The sequence below is a fragment of the Zootoca vivipara genome, chromosome 1 (assembly GCF_965207765.1).
Source record: "Zootoca vivipara chromosome 1, rZooViv2.hap1.1, whole genome shotgun sequence".
Lineage (NCBI taxonomy): Eukaryota > Metazoa > Chordata > Lepidosauria > Squamata > Lacertidae > Zootoca > Zootoca vivipara.
The window spans coordinates 54,867,551-54,886,424 of record NC_142582.1 but is presented as its reverse complement, the minus strand read 5'-3'; the positions used below and the strand labels follow the sequence as shown (position 1 = coordinate 54,886,424).

The following is an 18,874-nucleotide window of genomic DNA, read 5'->3' as shown; positions in this document are numbered from 1 at the left end:
CAATTTTATAACCAGATCCAATTGGACAATCCAGCGTAGTCAGTTCAACAACCCAGCTAGAAAGCATGCTAAATTGATTCCCCGCCCCTTTCTTATTGGTTGCAGTATTTTACCACAGCACAATTGTTAATTTTTTTAATAGAACAGGGACTGGAGCAGGCATCCCCAAACTTCGGCCCTCCAGATGTTTTGGACTACAATTTCCATCTTCCCAGACCACTGCTCCCGTTAGCTAGGGATCATGGGAGTTGTAGGCCAAAACATCTGGAGGGCCGCAGTTTGGGGATGTCTGGGCTGGAGGATTGTGGCCTTGCAGGATTACTGCTGAAACCTACACCTTGGTACTTGGAAGTTAGCACTACTCTATCTTAATGCAGTTTACTAATAAAATAGCTAACTGAAGTGTGTAGGTTAAGGTAACCTCATTCTTCTTGTTGTTGTTGTTGTTTAGTCGTGTCCGACTCTTCGTGACCCCATGGACCATAGCATGCCAGGCACTCCTGTCTTCCACTGCCTCATTCTAGGGAACAATTTATTAAGGCTGAAAGCTGGTAGAAAGGAGGTGGGGTGCAGCACATGAAATGGTTTTTAAACCAGACGTACGTGGTGGCAGGCCTTAGAGAAAGGAGCAGTCATCTCCAACATGTCAGCTACCTTCCTCAGGGAAAACAACTCCCAGTGTGTTTCATACGGCAAAAAAATCTGTATGTGCAACCTTAAAACCTTTTTTTAAAAAATAGCTATTATTTATTCAAAAGGAAAGTTACACTGACCAAAATAAACGTGATCTTGAGGGGGGGGGGGAAGATGTGACTTTTTCTATGCACAACTGCAAGGAGATTGCTGTGCACTTCTGCTCTTTCCCTTCTTAACAGTAAGAAAAAAGATGGAAGAAGCAATGGGAAAGCATGGGAGAATTATACTTGGCTTACATTCAGATGCCCTGTAAAACTGCATGGCGGAGGCATACCAAATACACATTAAAAGCTTCAGAGAAGGCATAATGAATACATATACTGAAAGCCTCATATGGAAGCAGCCACTGTGTGCTGTGATCTATAAGCATGGACAATCTCTCTTGCCATTCAATGTACCATTATTATCTTTCTAGTCGGAGTCATTACATCAACCCCATTCATTTTTTTCACTCATCGTTAGATTAGCTCTGTAGTTTATTTTGTATGTATATTTCTAACATAGGACTCTGGTACACCGTGGTGACTGGTAGGATAGAAAGCTAAAGATAGAGCCAGAGCCACCTTCATCTCTGCTGAGTTGTACAAGCAAAATTGAGACTAAGGCAGCCAGGACCAATCGCTGGACTGGATGCTAAAGTAGGATGGCATGCATTTGGGGGCTGACTGGGGGCAGACTGGGACTGGTGGGGCAGTGCCCTAATTCATACCTCCACTGGTGCTACACAAAGTGTTATGCCTTATTTATTTATTTTTTACTTTGTTGCAGCTACCGCCTAGTAAGAGTTCCTTAATACATCTGGGTCATCTGTCATTAGAGTCAAAGCGAGGGACACTTTGGCCTTGCTCTCACATGGGGCTACTTCTTGGTGATTCTACATTGGTAGCAGCCGATGCATAATATGTCTTGGGGTGCCTTGTCTTGTCCGCAGAATGCCCACCGCTTTTTCAAGATGTCATGCGTTTATGTTTTTATTATATCCTCCTAAATACTTCTTGTACTTAACCCAAATCAAAGAACAGGTGATCTGCTTATTTTTCCAGTAACAAATGGACATAACCGTCTTTTGGGGAGGGGAGCCATTCCCCCCCCCCCATATACTGTACTAGAAATCTCATGGCAGCATGGGATATATAGAGGTACAAATCAGAAGTGATATTCAGGTCGATGTTTGAATGATTCCAGAACTGTTTTACCACATCCCCTTTTCCAGCATTCTTACTAAACAGCTCATCTTCAACTAGCCTGACATAAGCTGGCAAGTAATTATTTAAATTTTTATATGGAGATTTCGATCCTGCCATTCTAGTAACTAGGTATGAGATCAGCTCTCCTAGTTCAAGGCCAAGCATTTATAGGATACTTGTGACTTCTCTCTCTTGTTTTGTTGAGTCACCTCCTCTATCATTTTTGGAACTATAAACTATGTACTATAATGTCAGTAGTGTTTGAGAGTGCTTATGAAAGACAGCTTGCTTTCTCCATGGTTAACCACATAAAGACTCCCATACCGAAACAAGCAGTGGGAACTGGTCTCTTCCTGGTTGAGAAGTATTTATTGGCATGAAGCTAAATTTGCACTTGAATAACACTTATTGATATCACCTGATTCAGAGTACTGGTATCTGGCTTAGTTATTCCTAGCATATGGTGCCTGCTGTTTTTTTTTTGTAGACTTCAATCTGATAGAACTGGTAAAAGGTCATCACGGTCTAATATACGCTGATTGGTGAAATAATCCTCCCCACCACCCCACACCCATCTATAAACATACATAATACTCTTTCAGTCATCAACAGCTCCTCCTAAGTCTCCACCTTTTTAAAATAGGCAATGATTTATTATTATTTTGGTTTCAAATGTGTTTCAGAACTCTTGTACATGCTGCCTCTATATATGAAACTTATGGCAAACAGTAGAGAATGCTGTTGCTATCTTCAGGGGGAACTGAAAACTAAGTTTGTGCAATTAAAGTTGATTTGATACAGCACGACCACAAACCTTTCCATCAACAATCATACTTTTGTGATAATGAAAGTAATAGGAAAAAGCACTGGAAAGGGTGGGATAACACATGCTTGATGGATTGTACAAAGAAATTGAATGTTCAATAAGCAGGTCGTCTGGAGGCGACCTTGGTTGGGTAAGGGTTGGGGCATGCCTAGTCTTCTATTCCTAGACCAAAAAAAAGGGGGGGGGAGCAGAGTACTCAGTCTCTTGTCTTAAACACTTGTTTGGCATTTTTACCTGAAAAGGACTAATAGCACTTCTGCAGTGTTGCTATTTTGTGGGCGGATTGTGCGAAAGCACCAATTTCACTTTTAGTGTTTACTATATTTTGTACATTGCTGTATATATCAACATACATCCACCCCCAAGTTGGACTTTTTGTGGCAAGAAAAGGAGGGAATGTCCTATAACGTATGAAGTAATGCTTGCTTGAACAACATGCGGTAGTACAGCACAACCTCCTGGCAAACAAATGCTCAGTAACAGTGGATATAATGTAACTCCCTGCAAACTTTGTACAGAAAGATGTGGGTAAGTGCTCCTTAAAAAGGTGATCTGGAAGCAACCTGAGAACAGTATATTGTCTTGCAGTGCAATCCTAACCATGTCTAAGGCCAATAAATCCTATAGATCTGAACAGGAATTACTCCTAGGTAAGCAGGGTTAGGATCGCAGCCTTAATGCTGTTTAGAAAGTTCCATTCAGTGATCTGCTTCTTGACAAATGTTCTTTGCAAATAAAGTGATTAGCTCCTTAGTACAGTAATCCTAATACCATTTCTCCCTGCCTAGACAAGCCATTCAATATCAGGTAAGCTTTCTATGAAGAAATTGGCTGAGTTGTATTATTCCAGTATTTGTCAACTAGATATTAAGCCACCGTTCCCCCTTTTGAGATACAACAGGAAACAGCAATATAAACTTACCAGGATTGTCACACAAAAGGGAAGCAATTTAGCAAGCTAAGAATGAACATTTTAAAAGGTGCAATATTTCTAAGGCCTGAATATTTCTGTTTTCCTATTTGGGTATGTATGTGTGCACATATCATTCTCCTTAGTTACTGCCACTAGTACAAACCTGGTTTACTGAGGACAGGGATTACCCCAAGCCAAAGATGAGCTTATCTATTCCCATGAAACTGTTTTGTCAATGTAGTTTCAAAGGAGCATCCTCTTTGTATAGAGCAGGCATCCCCAAACTGCGGCCCTCCAGATGTTTTGGCCTACAACTCCCATGATCCCTAGCTAGCAGGACCAGTGGTCAGGGAAGATGGGAACTGTAGTCCAAAACACATGGAGGCCGAAGTTTGGGGATGCCTGGTATAGAGGGCTAGGGAACCTCAGGGCCAGGAGCCAAATGGAAACATCTCCCTTGGCCATGTCTCATCACCAGCCTTGATCCATGCTCTCCTTGAGTGCTTTTCCTAGCTGGAGTGTGTCCTTGAACTAAGATAATACTGTCTCCTGTTTACCTGGATGGAGAGGGTCTATGTGTAGAAACCTCTGACAATTGTGTGTCCATAATGTAAACAAAATGTGTCCAAAATCCATTGCTCTGCTTACTTTTGCCTCTAGCCCCACCCGCCATTAACATACTAACAAAAGAAAAACCTGCTGGATCAGACTAAAGGCCCATCTAGTCCAGTGCTGTGGAACTGGGCACAGCCATATTTTCCAGCTTGTGATCCCCAGCCCCTGCTATTCAGAGGCACTATCTCTGATACTGGAGGTATTATGGTCATCATGACTAGTAGCCATGAATTATCTTATCCTCCACAGATTTATCTGAATCACAGCTCTCTTCTGTGAAGTGTTATGAAAAGAGCCCATCCTGGCTTTATGAGCAGGGTGGTGTCTAGAAACCTGTCAGCATAGCTGAGAAACAGATGTACAAACTTCCTGTTTTGTTAAATGTAATCAATGCATGGCTTTAATCAAAGATCTCCAGGAACAGCTCCTAAGTGGGGAGGTATTGCTGCAAAAAATTGTGAAGTAGCAGAGTGACAACACAAGCAACTCCAAAGATAGGACTCTTTATTACAGCCAAATTTCATAAAGTACAAAGTAATGATCTCAAAACTAAGAATATAAAGCATAGACCTGTACTTATGCATGGGGTTACAGAAACACCAGATACTATTCACTGCAAGGATGCTCTTGAGCCTGAAGTATTAGAAGCAAGGTACTATAAGAACATCATGTTGCCATTCTGAAGCTACCTCGATTCAGTGGAAAGCCCTGCACAGGAGAGGAATGGTGATACAATATTTTAGCAAGTCTTGAATTATGAGCTGAATCAAAGGAAGGAGGTATCACTGCACCCAGGACCCCTCCCAACCAGCTTTTGCTGGAAGCTGGTCACATCATTCTAAGAGTTCTGTCCACATCATCAGGCCATATAAACTGAAATTGACCCCAGAGTACTGCAATGGGCACCTCAACTAGAGTTGCAGTAACAGTGACATGCAAGGCACTACAGAGCTGAGTGATTTTATCCCCAAAGGATTGTGCAAATTGCTCACAGCATGCTGCCCAAGGTTCCAGAGGCCCATCTGCTACTTCTGGTACAACCTGACTCTGGAACACTCCAAACAATTCTGCTGCATGACTCTTTGAGGATACAATAGAGGCAGCAGAATAATCTCCCAGCCTGCTTCACTACAACTTAGGTACCACTACAACTCAAGGGTACCTCAGAGAGCGCCTGAACCTTTATATCCCTCTGAGATCAGTAGCAGGAGTGTTCCCTAAGTTGGTGAGGCTCATTTGACAACAATGAGAAACCAAGCCTTTAGTGTCATTGGTCCAGTCCTTTGGAATACTCTGCCAAGAGAGTTTCAGCAGGCACCTTCTGTGCCATCTTCTAAATGCCTGCTGAAAACCTTATTTTGCCAGGCTTTTGCAGACAATTTAGAGTTCATCCTCCACCATGGTTTATTTATGCTTGTTTTAAACTTCTTTTTCTTTTAAATTAGTTTTTAAATTTGCTTTTTAAATGTAGTTTTTATCTTTTAAATGTTGTAAACCGCTTTGATATGTTTTGTGATATAGTGGTATAGTGGTATATACTTTTACTTTTATAAATATATACAATAAATTAACCACCACTAAATTAAATTGTTTTAACCTGCAATCCTTCCATCACTGCACGAAGAATAGCTGCAGCTGCTACAGCACCAGGGTCTGGCCGATCTAGGCGGGCTGAGCCAATGTAACTGGCCCTGCCTGCAGATGCTTCCATATGTTTTGTAGACTCAGCAGCAGCCTCTGCCTCCTGCAGAAAAAAGCAAGACATTATAAGAGGAGAAACAGATACCTATGTGCTCACCATTTGCAATGAATTAAGAGTAGATAGATACCACCAAAAGCTTTCATATGCTTCTAAATTTGAAACCATAAGCCCTCATCTGGACACTAGTCCTCACCATTTCTGTTGTGATGTGATGCCTTTTAGTCCTAATGCTGCAAACAAACCACTTTAGGATTTTGCCTAATGATTTTAAGGGTTTGGTAATTTTTCAGATTGCAGATGGACTACTAGTGAAAATGATACTGTGTGCCTGATAATAAGACTTATGCTGATTAGACAATATGAGAATGCACAGAAATACAGATACAGGATATATACTACATATCTATAGCCTGAGAAAACTTGCTTATAGTTCCCTGCTCTCATCTTCCTAAATGATGCAAAAGGGTTGGTTTTTTTTACACTTTGGGTTGCAGGTATATTAATATACTCACTTCTACAGCTTTGGTCAGAACCTTCAGTGGATTAGTCTGTGGGTTCTTCAGAGCTCTGAGTTGCTCAGCAGCAGCACAGAGTGAATCCAGCTAGCAAAGAGACAAAGAATAATTAAGAGGACAATAGTTCTATCAGGGCTAGTTATGGACAGTCATTATCTTGACAGGGATAGTCTCCTAACTGAACCTTGAAGACCTGGAAACGTTTGCTGAAACTGAATGTTATGGGAAATATTCCATACATTCTGGACAAGGCAAGTTAATGTTGGTAACTATTGTTTAGATAAATTGTGCTAACTTGCTAGTGTCGAGTGTCTGGCATGTGCAGATGTGTGAAGCATTCTAAGGTAACCACAGTTAGGACTGTAAGCCATAACTGCTAAGTAAAGCCAAAAAATAAGTGGTGTCACTTTTGCCATGAGTTAGCTCCATGGCAGAAGAAGAAATTTCAGGTGCTGCTCCTGATTTCTTTCCCTCCTCATTCTGCTCTTATCACAATATAGGATAGCATGACGCTGCTCATACCTTTCTGAATTTTGTGTTTTTGCATTCATGGTATCCCATCTGCACCATGTCTGAGAGTACCCATTTTCTTCGAGCATAGACTCTCCTTTCTCCATACTTCACATCAAAGCAAGAGTAACAACCTTCCACGGCTGTTCCTTGAAATACAATGAATCAAGTGTGTCCTCCTCTGCCAAACCACAAGTGCATAGCTGCCAAGTTATCCCTTATTTTAAGGGATTTTCCCTTATGCTGAATAGGCTTCCTCGCGAGAAAAGGGAAAACTTGGCAGCTATGCAAGTGAGGCAGCATGGCAGTGGAGCGACCCTCAGAAGTGCCATAACACCCCAGAAACAAACTGTCTCCAAAAATTCAAAGTCATACCTTTGGAATTTTTGCATCTATGCTGGTATTAACAGTAAATCTGAATTAACAAGGTGACAACTCAAGCATGACATTGTGTGGATACCCCCTAAAGTTAGTTCCTGGGGCACTGCAGATATCCAGTAAATAGCTGGAATGGAAGGGCCCTTAATGAAGGACAGTGCTAGGGCACATTACTCACCATGGTTCTGTCTCCAGGTGCAGCTCCTCCATACCTGCCAGATGAATACAGTTAGTAGTGTAGGTTCCACATGTGCATCCCTCCCACTGTAGAGACAGTCTCACTCATATAGCAAGGATGGAAGTAGCAAGGGAACACATGTATAATTACTCTGCTGTAGTCATGTAAGGGTCACACTCACCGCATCATGGCATCAATACCAGCATCCACGGCCGCTGACCAAGTTGCCAATTCATCATCAGTCCGTAGGGGCTGAGCAGCTGCTGTTAGAAACAGTCCATAGAGCTGTAAGAAAACAAAGTGATTTCGTCTCTGATAAAGTCTAGGGTAATAATACAATAATCAAATGCAGTATTTCTCCTTAGCATATTACAATTTCCACCCTACTCCTACAGCTTGAGGCAGAAAATAGTTTAAAACGCAATAACATCTAACAAAATAAGATGAATGGAACTTCTTTTTAGCAAAAAGCGTCTTAACAAAGAACCTTTTAATAAAGTTTCCATAATCAAGGTAGTCTAAGAGCTATCAGATCAAATCAGAATTCAGTGGCCCTAGTAAAACAAATTATTACACCCCACCCTAGTTCCAAGGTCTATGGCACATCTTTTCTATCTGCATATCTGCCATGTTGTGAGACTAACTAACCACAAAGGCACCCACTGAGTATCAGACAAAAGGGGATATAAACCTGTGTCTCCTTTGTGCAACACTGTTGCTTCATGAATTCCCTTTGTGAAAGCTGTTGACCTCTAAACACAACAGAATGAGATGGACTAGAGTCCTGAGGTAGTAAAATGGATTGTAGCACATCTGACTATAGGCAAGAGATCACATTTGTGCATTTTCCTCTACACTAAAAACATTTTGTAAGTAGAAATTAGCCTAACCATACCCCTTTTATGCTAGAACCTCTTTCCAAAATGTGTCCCACCTCTGAAGTAGCACAGTCTATTCTACTACAACTGTCTGTTGCATAAATAGACTACATTTAAATTTCTCAGTGGAAACAGTTTCAGTGTAATTTGGAACTACTACATGCATACAGGTTTGCTCCAATTTAGTAAAAGCTTTAATTTTTATGTTATGAGAATTTGCCAGTTCTGTATGTTAGATATTATAATTAAAAAACTTAATTTCTCACCAAAAGAGCATTTATTGATGAGAAAGTGAAACAGTATTGCACTCTAAAGAGTTGCTTGTTGTAGGGCTAGTTTAAGTCTCACAACTAGGAAGCTCCCAGTTTCTCCACGTGAAAGTGTTTAAAATATTCTGATCATCTTTCACCCCGTATCCTAACATGAGCCATTTTTAGAGAATATGTGTCAGCAATAAAAATGCTTATTTGCTACTTTTTCCTAATTGTTGCTCCTTCTCCCACTACACACACAAATTCTAGTAGTACCAATCACCCTTACATAATAGCAAAGAGCAACCTTAAACAAGTTATCCAAATTCTCCTAACACTCACCGCCCCCGAAGAACCCCCCATCTTCTCCAGCAGTAACTTTGCTAGGCCAGAGAGCAGCTGAGAGGGGTACAGTGGTAGAGGTTTTGACTCCACCCATTCCTGGATTGCTGAGGAAACAACACTCACTGGTTAAAATTGACAATCTCCCATCTGGCTAAGGGCCCCTCCAGACTGGCGTTCATTGCAGGTGTATTCTGCAAAATGTTTTTAAACACGGTAATAGTGCATAAATGGCGGATTAATTCTGCTGTGATGCTTCTCTAATGCTACCACATTACTGATGTCTGGAGAGGCTATCATGCAACAAAGAAGAACAAAAATAAACATTTTAAACATTTTTTAAAAAGAGCTACAGGTTTTCAGCACAGAATATGCACTGATTGGAACTGAAGCAGTATGACAATCCCAAAGCTTGGGACAACTCTATTAGGACCAAGAACACAAATAATCATGAATATACAATAAAAAGGATGTCTGGAGGGGCCCTCACTAATTTTGCAATCAATTGCATTTTTCAACAACACAGGTCCCAAAAAGAGCTAAGACTAAGTCTATAAAGCAATTCTGCAGATATGTCTCAATTAGTATGGTACCGTAATTTGAAGCATCAAGGGAAAAGATCTCAACAACCTTTTTCAGTCAGGGTACATAGTTTCCCCACACCAACACCTTGTTATCATATTCAATCTATGGCATATCTGAAGAGTCCTTTAGCAGCAGGAAGATTCAGAAAGGCATTTTACGTAGGCCACCAAGTCTACTGTTCCCTCCTGAGCAGGAACAAATTTAGCACCTTTCAGCATATTCTTTGCTCTATTTTAGCTTAACAATATTATTATTATTTTAATTTATTGCCCACCCTTCAACACCCTGGGATGATTTACAACAATTTAAAGTGCAACATTAAAAACATTTAAAATAGCAGGGGAGTTGTTGGAAGAGCACTAACCTCTGGCAGCTCGTGCATGTGTGCTGCCACAGTCTCCATCACCTGCAGCGCGATCTAGATCATTGAGCTTCTCTTGTAGGTTCAGCAGTGTGTTGCACACCTTCTCTAGAACTGCTCTCATGTAGGGGGTGGCTGGTGCTAAATGAAATGGGAACAGCTATTTCATTTCAATAGCGGTAAGACTCCCAGTTTCACATTTTGTCTTACAGAGCAAGTACTGATGTTGCTATGCATTTCCCTTTCATATAATGTGCGAGTGCAAGGGTAAACTCTGCCCAAACATATCACTTTATCAGCAGGCTATTTCAGTTCATGCTGGATTTTTCATCTCTTGTTTACTCAGCACCTGATGAAACAGCTGAAAACCTGTAATGATTCAGCTGAAGAGTTCTGTATTTGAAATGAATAAAATAATATGAAACATTCTGCATGTGATATTTGATCTACAAGGGCCCAGTCGTGTGTATACGTCACTTTATGCTGAAGTCATCATGAATATACATGGATTAACTGGTGCAGAAACAGAAAGGCCAGCTCACAGATAAACACATCCAATTGCTTGCATAAGCAGAAAGAAATGCTGCAAATACTACTACTTAGGAATCTATTATCATTAACTTACAGATGGAGAAACTGGGGTATGAAAGGATTTTTGTTTTATATGTCATAAAGATAGTGAGAGAACAAGAGTGAAGCAAAACAGAAGGCAACATTTCTGGCAAAAAGGCATTTACTGTCCTGACCATCCTTTTGCTCATCCAGTCCTTCAAACAGGACACAACGGCTCCTGTTGGTGCTGCTTGTGTCTCCAGATTACTTTCACTCTCAATGCTCCTTGAGAGAAGGACATTCTGCCATCACAAAGCCAGAATCACAGTCTCAGCGGACAGGGTGAATCTGGTTACAGTATGGCAAGAAATTTCTCTGAGAGCGAGATGATGCTTCAGCCTGTACCTCTAAATGGAAAAGACTCCTCTTCCTCCTCCTCTTCCTTGGGTGCTACTGACTCTCTCACTCTTTTCCGGCCTGACACATGCACCTTGGAAGGTTGTGACCACGCAACAGCTGTAGTGTCAGAATCTAGAATTTGGAATACAAGACTGTGATATACAATTGCTGATAGTTTCACAACACCATTGGTTCATATCCATGAAGTCATCAGCACATGGACTCTTGAAAATCATCAGCATTTTTCTTAGCAGAAGCCACAAATGTCTGGTTATGAACCCCAAATAACCAAGCCCAACATAACAGAATTGGGCAGTCTGACAAGACAGGACTTATATTATTAATGAGATTTTCAAATTTGTTTATTTTGGAGTTATTGTGTGTCATCACAATAGGGAAGTTTTTAATGTTTGATGCTGTACTGTTTTTAATATTCGGTTGGAAGCCGCCCAGAGTGGCTGGGGAAACCCAGCCAGATGGGCAGGGTATAAATAATAAATAATAATAATAATTATTCACTGGGCTTGTAGCAAGCTGGAGACATTCGGTCAAACTGTCAGGAAATGCTGCCATTTGGATCAAAGGAAAGAATGTAATTTGTATTATCTATTTTATCTGTACTGGAAAGAGAATATACTCATTATCAGGAAGAAAATGAGCCTCCAACAGGTAATACATATTTTCAAAACATATACCCCCCGCACCCTGATCAATTAAGTCAACATATTTTCAAGTTGCAATTTTGAGAAGAAAACTGATTATCTCAAGAACTCACCAATGAGAGTCAACAGCTCATCATCTACAAGCAAAAGAGTAAGGGAGACACCTGCCATTTCCAGTGCAGTCATAAAGGAGCCAACAAAAACTCGTGCAATATGGATGCCCTTGCTCTCTGCAATGATGAAGCAAGAGAAACTAAGAAGCATGATTAGGAACATTACATCTCTGCCAGGGTGGAGCCAGATGGATTTATGAAAGGTATTGTGCATTTTTTTCTTGAACATCTGTGTGATCCTCTGATATCATAAAGGTTCTTCCCCATATATCCCAGTCTTTCAGAACATGGCATACTGATGTCCCACAGTGATATAATGTTCGGTGGAGATACACCAGATTAAGCTTCAATGTTCTGCTGTCATATTTGGAGTGTGAAGCTACTGTCCCCAGTAGCTGATTGGTGCCATGTTTTTTTATAGTGTGTGATTTATTATATACATTTCAAGCCATATGCTCTGTTTTCTTTTTCTTTCTTTTTTACATACTGCACCTACTCTTAGCTTGTGGCATACTAGTCTGGACAGCATGTGCTCGACTGCTGAACCATCCTGCCTAGGGTGTTGGAAAAGATGAGTTTTTCTAAAGCTGATCTAATATGTAAAATGTGATGAGTTTTATCAAACTACATATAATCTAAACTTCTAGGCATCACGATAAACATTAAATGGTACAGTAGCTTTCCAAAATGAAGCATGCTTCCAAATTCTGTTCTCAACTTAGAGGTATCTAGATGATCTGGTATTTTACAGGCCACATTTATGTAAATTTGCATAGTTTTTAATTCTACACAACCCCACTTAACCAATATTCTAACAAGGGAAACTTACCAAGACAACGCACAGCAGACCCAGCCACTACACTTAATTCAAGGTAGGATAACCCACCCAAATTGTTCACCATCAAGACTACAGAAGCACCTGAAAGCCAAAACAAAGTGAGTAAGATTGAAGACACTATACTTAATATGCAAAAGGTGGTGTAAAAAGCTTCTGCATGGCTATTTCTCCACATCTGGGCTAACATCTGGATCTACTGATCAATGACTGCCCAATCATACAGTAAATCCCCATTCCAGCAATTGCTGATATTGTAGAAACTCACTCCATGACTGATTTTACAAGCATTTATATATATATTGTACTGTATATATATTACAGCTCAGATATAGAAAAACAGTCGTACCTTGGGTTACGAACACCTCGGGTTACGAACTCCGCAAACCCGGAAGTATTTTCGCTGCGCGTGTGTTCTACACATGCACAAAGTGTGAAAATCGCAGAAATTGTGCTTTGTGCATGCACAAAATCGCACTTTGGGTTACGACCATTTCGGGTTACGAACTGCGTCCCAGAACGGATCGTGTTTGTAACCCGAGGTACCACTGTAGCCACAGAAAAAAATATTCCCAGATTCCTCAGAGTAGAAGGAATAATATATAGGCCAGCCTCAAAATTGTTACTCACCAGACTTGAGTCGCACACGTGAAGCATTGGAGTGACTGGTCATGTGATCCAGCATTATTTTGACAACCTGATCTGCTGATGTTATCTGTGAAGAGAACATGTGTAAGGGGGCAGGGTTATATTTCTTCATCAGCAAAAAGGCGACAGGCTACTTACCTTCATCCTGCGCACACCTGCTTCACCATGGATTCCTACAAAGAGAGCAAGATATCAGATATCAGTTATGGCACCTGCCATGACAATCTTCTTTCTAAATAGAAGATGACTGAGTTTAAGGGCACTAATTGATGAAATCCTAGTTGTGCTAGTCAGTGATATATAGTCAGTGAACTACACACAAAAGAAAAATAGTAAAAGAACATATCTGTGCCCTGATAGTGTCTGACTGATAATGGATACCCATGCATCACAGGCAATAGCACCTCAGACTGACCCCTAAATAACTCAGAGCATGGACAGAGTCCCAAAGCAAACGGCATGCAGTCCCAAAGAGACAATGCTCATGAGGACCTTCTAGAGAAGTGGATGGAAACGCATTCCTCACCTAAGCCTAGCTCAAGTTCATCATCAGCAATCTGGAAGGTAGGTCTAGATCCAGGAACACTGCAGGGTGATAGACTAATTCCAAGGGTGCCTGTGCAAAAAGAAAATGCCACCTTCCATGCAGATGTTTCAGCATCAGTACAAGAAAATAGACAAAAGTGTATGTTCCGCTTATGCCCTGGGTTACAATGCACAACTCTAAATGATACTACCGTACAATATTGCAATGTAGTTTTGGACTGAAAGGTGCAGTCTTGAGGATCACCTGCTAAACTTATACCAAGCTATTTTGGAATCCCAAGGCATCTGGTTGGGAACTTAAGGACCACATAGCTGGACAGGTAGGTCTTTGATCTGACCCATCATTGCTCTTCTTAAGTTCTTATACCTCACCTTTTCCTCCAATGACCTGAAGGTGGTGTACTGTATATGGTTCTCCCCACTTAATCCTCACAACAATCCTGTGTGGGAGGCTAAACTAGGCAATGGTGAATGCTGAGTCCAAATCTAATTATACACTAACCACAAAGGTTCAGCCACACAATTGGGGCTCTCTTTCTTTCAGGGATCATTAATTTAAATCTTCAATACATTCACTGCATATCAAAAACATAAACCCTATAAAAGACAGCATAAGAAGTTTAGCCAGCATGACCTTGCTAGACTGCTTGATTTGCCATGTGTCAAAGAATAATGTAGCCTTTGGCCAGATGCTTACCTCCCAAAGAGAGCTACTTAAATACTTACCCATTGAGTGTGCAACAGCAGTAACCTTGCGAGCAATTGCACTCAGACCACAACCTGCCTCAGACAGAGCCCCAGCGACCTAAACATAAACAACTGTAAGGAAAAATGTTGCTTTGATTTCTCAACAAAAGGATTACAGAAGATTAGCATACATTCCTTCACTTTATACTACAGGGACAAAGCCAGGTGTGTCAGGACTAAAGGAGAAGAAGAATGGCTGTGTGAAGAATCATGTTTTTATGTGCCTAGGAGTTCATGCACAATATGCAGGGAGGAATGCCTATGGGCACCTCACACTCTATAACATTCTTAGGCCTCAAAGCATTATTTGCACTTTGGTAATACTACTGTACAGTGGGGTCCTGAGTCAATGACAATGTTGGTTCTGAATTTGGGAATGGATGATTCCTACCTTGTGTATTAACACTGTGCCACATAGTCCTCTCCTGCCAGCCTTCTTCTGTTTGGTAAAGGCACAGTCGTCACCAATAACCACCATCTCCACAGAAGCGCCTTCTGCCCGTGCTTGTTCCAATGCCAGCCCAAAGTTCAGACGGTCCCCAGTATAGTTCTTCACTATTAGCAGCGTCCCAACTACAGAAGAGAGAATGGTTTGAATTCTGTGATATTCCTCCCTCAAGAGAGATGTTCATCTACCAAAAATGATGCCATACCTGCACCAGCTTGCTTCACAGCCCGAATTGCTGCTAAAATGCTACCCACTGCAGGTGAAGTGAATACTGGACCAGCTACCACTCCAGTGAGCATTCCCTTCCCGATGTACCCTGAGGAAAGAAGAAAGGCATGGCGGTATTGCATCTGCTTTGGGAGCATCTTGCTCACACTCTAGTTCTGTGGCTGTTTATCTTAACTCCAATAACTGAATCCTACAACTGCCAGGAGAACTGTGGCACAAAAGTTTTCAGTTCATGATGCCCTCTTCTCTTTGTATTCATGAAATGCCAGTGTTAAGTGAAGGGGGGGGGGACAGATTGAAGCTCTCTCCCCTAGGCTCAAAGCTCCCATAACGTTGATCCCACTAACCTGCATGTGCAGGCTCATGTCCTGAACCACCTCCAGAAATAAGTGCCACTTTGCCCCGCAGATTCTCCAAGTCAGCACGTAATGCCACTCTGTGTCCATGCAGCATTTGGAGATGAGGATTACAAGCCACTGTTCCAGCCAATGCATCGTCTGCGCAACCCAGAATTGTGTTCACTAGCTTTTTTGAACCCTAGAATAGGAAAACACAACAAAAGCTTCTCATATGCACACCCTTCCGCATGGAGGTAGCTTCTTGTTCATGACTGTCCAACCAGCTTTGGACACTACAAGTGCTTATACCGTAAGCAATTGTACCAGTGATGCATGATTTTGGTGTAATATCTGAAAAAAGAATTCTTGCAAGAGACACAGGCAAGCTGTGTATAATTCTTGAGCCCATGCATTTCCCATGTCAAACACCTCTGAATAGCAGAGTGAAAATGCAGAACACAAAAGGAACTAGCACACCCGTTCATTAGTATTTGCAATACCACCTGATATTGCTTTCAAAAAAATATGAAGATAGGATCATTCAGCTTCCATGCTTTCTGTCATGCCACAGACAACCATTACATTGTTAGAATTTATTAGCCATCCATGAAAAAACTGTTCCTCCACCTTAGCAAAAAGAGCAGCAGCTGTGAATCAAAACTGAGTTTTATGTAACAATGAAAGCATAATTTTGACACGTTCACTCTTTGTCTAAAGTTGTACCCTATATATTTTCCATTAATGTAGTATTATTATTACTACATTGACTTCCACAAATGTCAACAGGTGTACAAATGCAACAAAAACAGCTAAAAACACATAATATAACAGATAAATGTAAAAACAATCCAACCAAACATGCAGATAGCAGGTGTCTGTCATAGCCTGACAGGAATTCTGTTCCACAGAGCAGGGGCAGACACACCAGTTACTGTGCTTCAGAGATCTTTAGAATATGAAGGGAAGTACAGTAGGTAACAATATGTTAGCCATTTAACAGTATGGTCATGCAATTGCAACAGTATTAGTCTGTGACAACATCACTTGACACGTCTCATATTCCCTCCTAGTCCCAAAGAGCTGCACACTCTTAATGGTTGAGAAATACCCACACCCAGTGTTCAGAATGTTATAGATGCTGCACTTGCTGCTTTTTTTGTTTTCCTTTTAGCTTTGGGAGACGCGGGTGGCACTGTAGGACGTGGGTGGCGCTGTGGGTTAAAACACTGAGCCTCTTGGGCTTGCTGATCGAAAGGTCGGTGGTTCGAATCCCTGCGATGGGGTGAGCTCCCGTTGCTCGGTCCCTGCTCCTGCCAACCTAGCAGTTCGAAAGCACGTCAAAGTGCAAGTAGATAAATAGGTACCACTCCGTCGGGAAGGCAAATGGCATTTCCGTGTGCTGCTCTGGTTCGCCAGAAGCGGCTTAGTCATGCTGGCCACATGACCCGGAAAAACTGCCTGTGGACAAACATCGGCTCCCTTGGCCAGTAAAGCGAGATGAGCACTGCAACCCCAGAGTCGTTCGTGACTGGACTTAACTGTGAGGGGTCCTTTACCTTTTTAGCTTGGGGCTAGAAAGAACAAAACCATGTGTGCAGCTTTCCTAGTGTTGCTTCATGTTTGTGCAGCTGGCTCATTCTAGCGCAATATCTGGTAGCCACTTCTAAGGCCAGAAGGAAGGTGAAAGGGTTTCTTTATGCAGTCTCCACAGCATTTTTATGTAACAGACCCTGTAGAAGTAGATATTTCCCTGTAACTCCTGGGTCTTAGACTTAAACCTTTGAAATCATATATACTATGGGCCCCAAAGTCACATCCAGGTAATGCAAAAAGGTTCAAATGGTCACAGCTGAGACATAACCCACCAAAAGAAAATGAGAAATTGACAATTTGCTGCCCAGGCAGATGTATCTAGCTCCCTCCTTGCTCACTTTTAGGCACCAAGTCAAACTCCTACTGTTAAACTTTAAGCAAACACCTGGCATGGGTAGTAGCCGAGTTTGGACTCTGGTCCTGATTTTCTGCTTCAGTGCACTTAATTATCTGCTGAGTCCTCTGACTGCATTATTAATTGATAATTATTAGCCAGTATGCCCTTCAGAGCTATACAAGTGGGAGCTGCCACAAAATGTTGCAGTGTAGAATATCCCTTTTTAGACTTTCAGCCAGCTATGCCTTCTTTCAGGATACTCAATCTCCCTGTCTGTTTTTATGTCTCCCCGCATCAGTGGGATCCTGTGGCCACTAATCACATGCTCAGTCCCTCCGTCCTCATTGAGTTGTTTTCCATCACCCCAATATATTTTCTACTTCTGCAAACCTTCAGGTCCCCACCCCAAGCATTCTGACACCTCTCTCTTGTTAGCCCCTTTGGCTTCACAGTCATTTGACTAGGCTTCTAACACTGTATATACGTGCTTTATTATTTCTTTGTACCCGAAGCTGCCCTGAATATTCCCGAGTGAACAGAAAGGCAGAATACAAACACTGCATGGGACCGATACAAAGAGACTGAAGTTTGACTCCCAAGTCACAGGTTACCCTGCTTCGGATGCTTTCCCTCATTCCGCAGGGCTTCAGAGACTTAATGGAAGGGACTCTTTCCCTTGCTTTCCAGTGATCCCACAACCGCAGCTGACCAAAACCAATTCTCTGCTCTGACTGAGGCAGAAACAGTGCAAGGGCAGCAGTGCTGGATCTGAAGCACAGTTTTCTAGCTCAAGTCCCAAACTCAGCCATGGGCCTCATGGGTCAATTGGGGCCACGCTAGCGCCTACCTCACAGGGGTTTTAAGAGGAGCGGGACAGAAACGCAATAACATCCCCCGCCCCCCAGCCTCACGGAGACCGGACGTATCTGGGTCTCACCGGCATGCTGCCCCTCTGGAGCTGCGACTCCGGGCTACCAAGCTCAGCAGGATGCTCCGAGAGCCTCAGGCCGAGGCGAGGAGGGACACCTCCTGCTCCTGAGAGAGAGAGAGACGGCGGCCGCTCAGGGGCGAGAGGCGAAGTCGCTTCTGGCTCCCGTGGGGGCCTGTCACTACTGCCTTTACGCGCCTCCCTTTTCGAAGGCGAGAGAGACTTCGCCCTGCAATCCAAACTCCGCCAGGCTCACAGCATCAACCACGCGCGCCCTGCCTGACAAGGGGCGGGGGGAAGAAGCCGATTGGCCGACGGCAGCGCGAGCTCCGGCAGTTGGCGGTAGCGCGCAGGGCCAGTCGCGCTCCGCACGGAGTCAGACGGGAGGGGGTGAGGAGAGTCTCTCCGCCCCCTTTTCTTTTCTTTTTTTCGGAGGAGAGTGGTAGGGTTTACTCCCCTCTGACCAGAGGAGGGCGCTGCCACTGCCGTGCGCGCCTCGGCAGCCCCTCTCGTCCAATTTCCCGTGGTGCCCGGCGCCACGCGCGGGCGCTCTGGCGCTTGTC

At 42.6% G+C, this 18,874-nt stretch overlaps 1 protein-coding gene across 1 annotated transcript; it reads right to left on the bottom strand.

The window, feature by feature from the left end:
• Positions 1–4,724: 4,724 nt before the first annotated feature.
• TKFC (triokinase and FMN cyclase) lies at positions 4,725–18,592 on the bottom strand. The gene is made up of 18 exons (XM_035123708.3): positions 18,321–18,592; positions 15,463–15,652; positions 15,093–15,203; positions 14,831–15,012; positions 14,419–14,497; positions 13,673–13,762; positions 13,285–13,319; positions 13,129–13,213; positions 12,493–12,582; positions 11,664–11,780; positions 10,895–11,020; positions 9,941–10,078; positions 8,992–9,098; positions 7,702–7,805; positions 7,521–7,554; positions 6,452–6,541; positions 5,835–5,981; positions 4,725–4,945 (listed from the first exon to the last, which is right to left on the bottom strand). Exons 1-18 carry the CDS (start codon positions 18,324–18,326, stop codon positions 4,904–4,906), a joined length of 1,773 nt encoding a protein of 590 aa, XP_034979599.1. The 5' UTR covers positions 18,327–18,592; the 3' UTR covers positions 4,725–4,903.
• Positions 18,593–18,874: the final 282 nt, after the last annotated feature.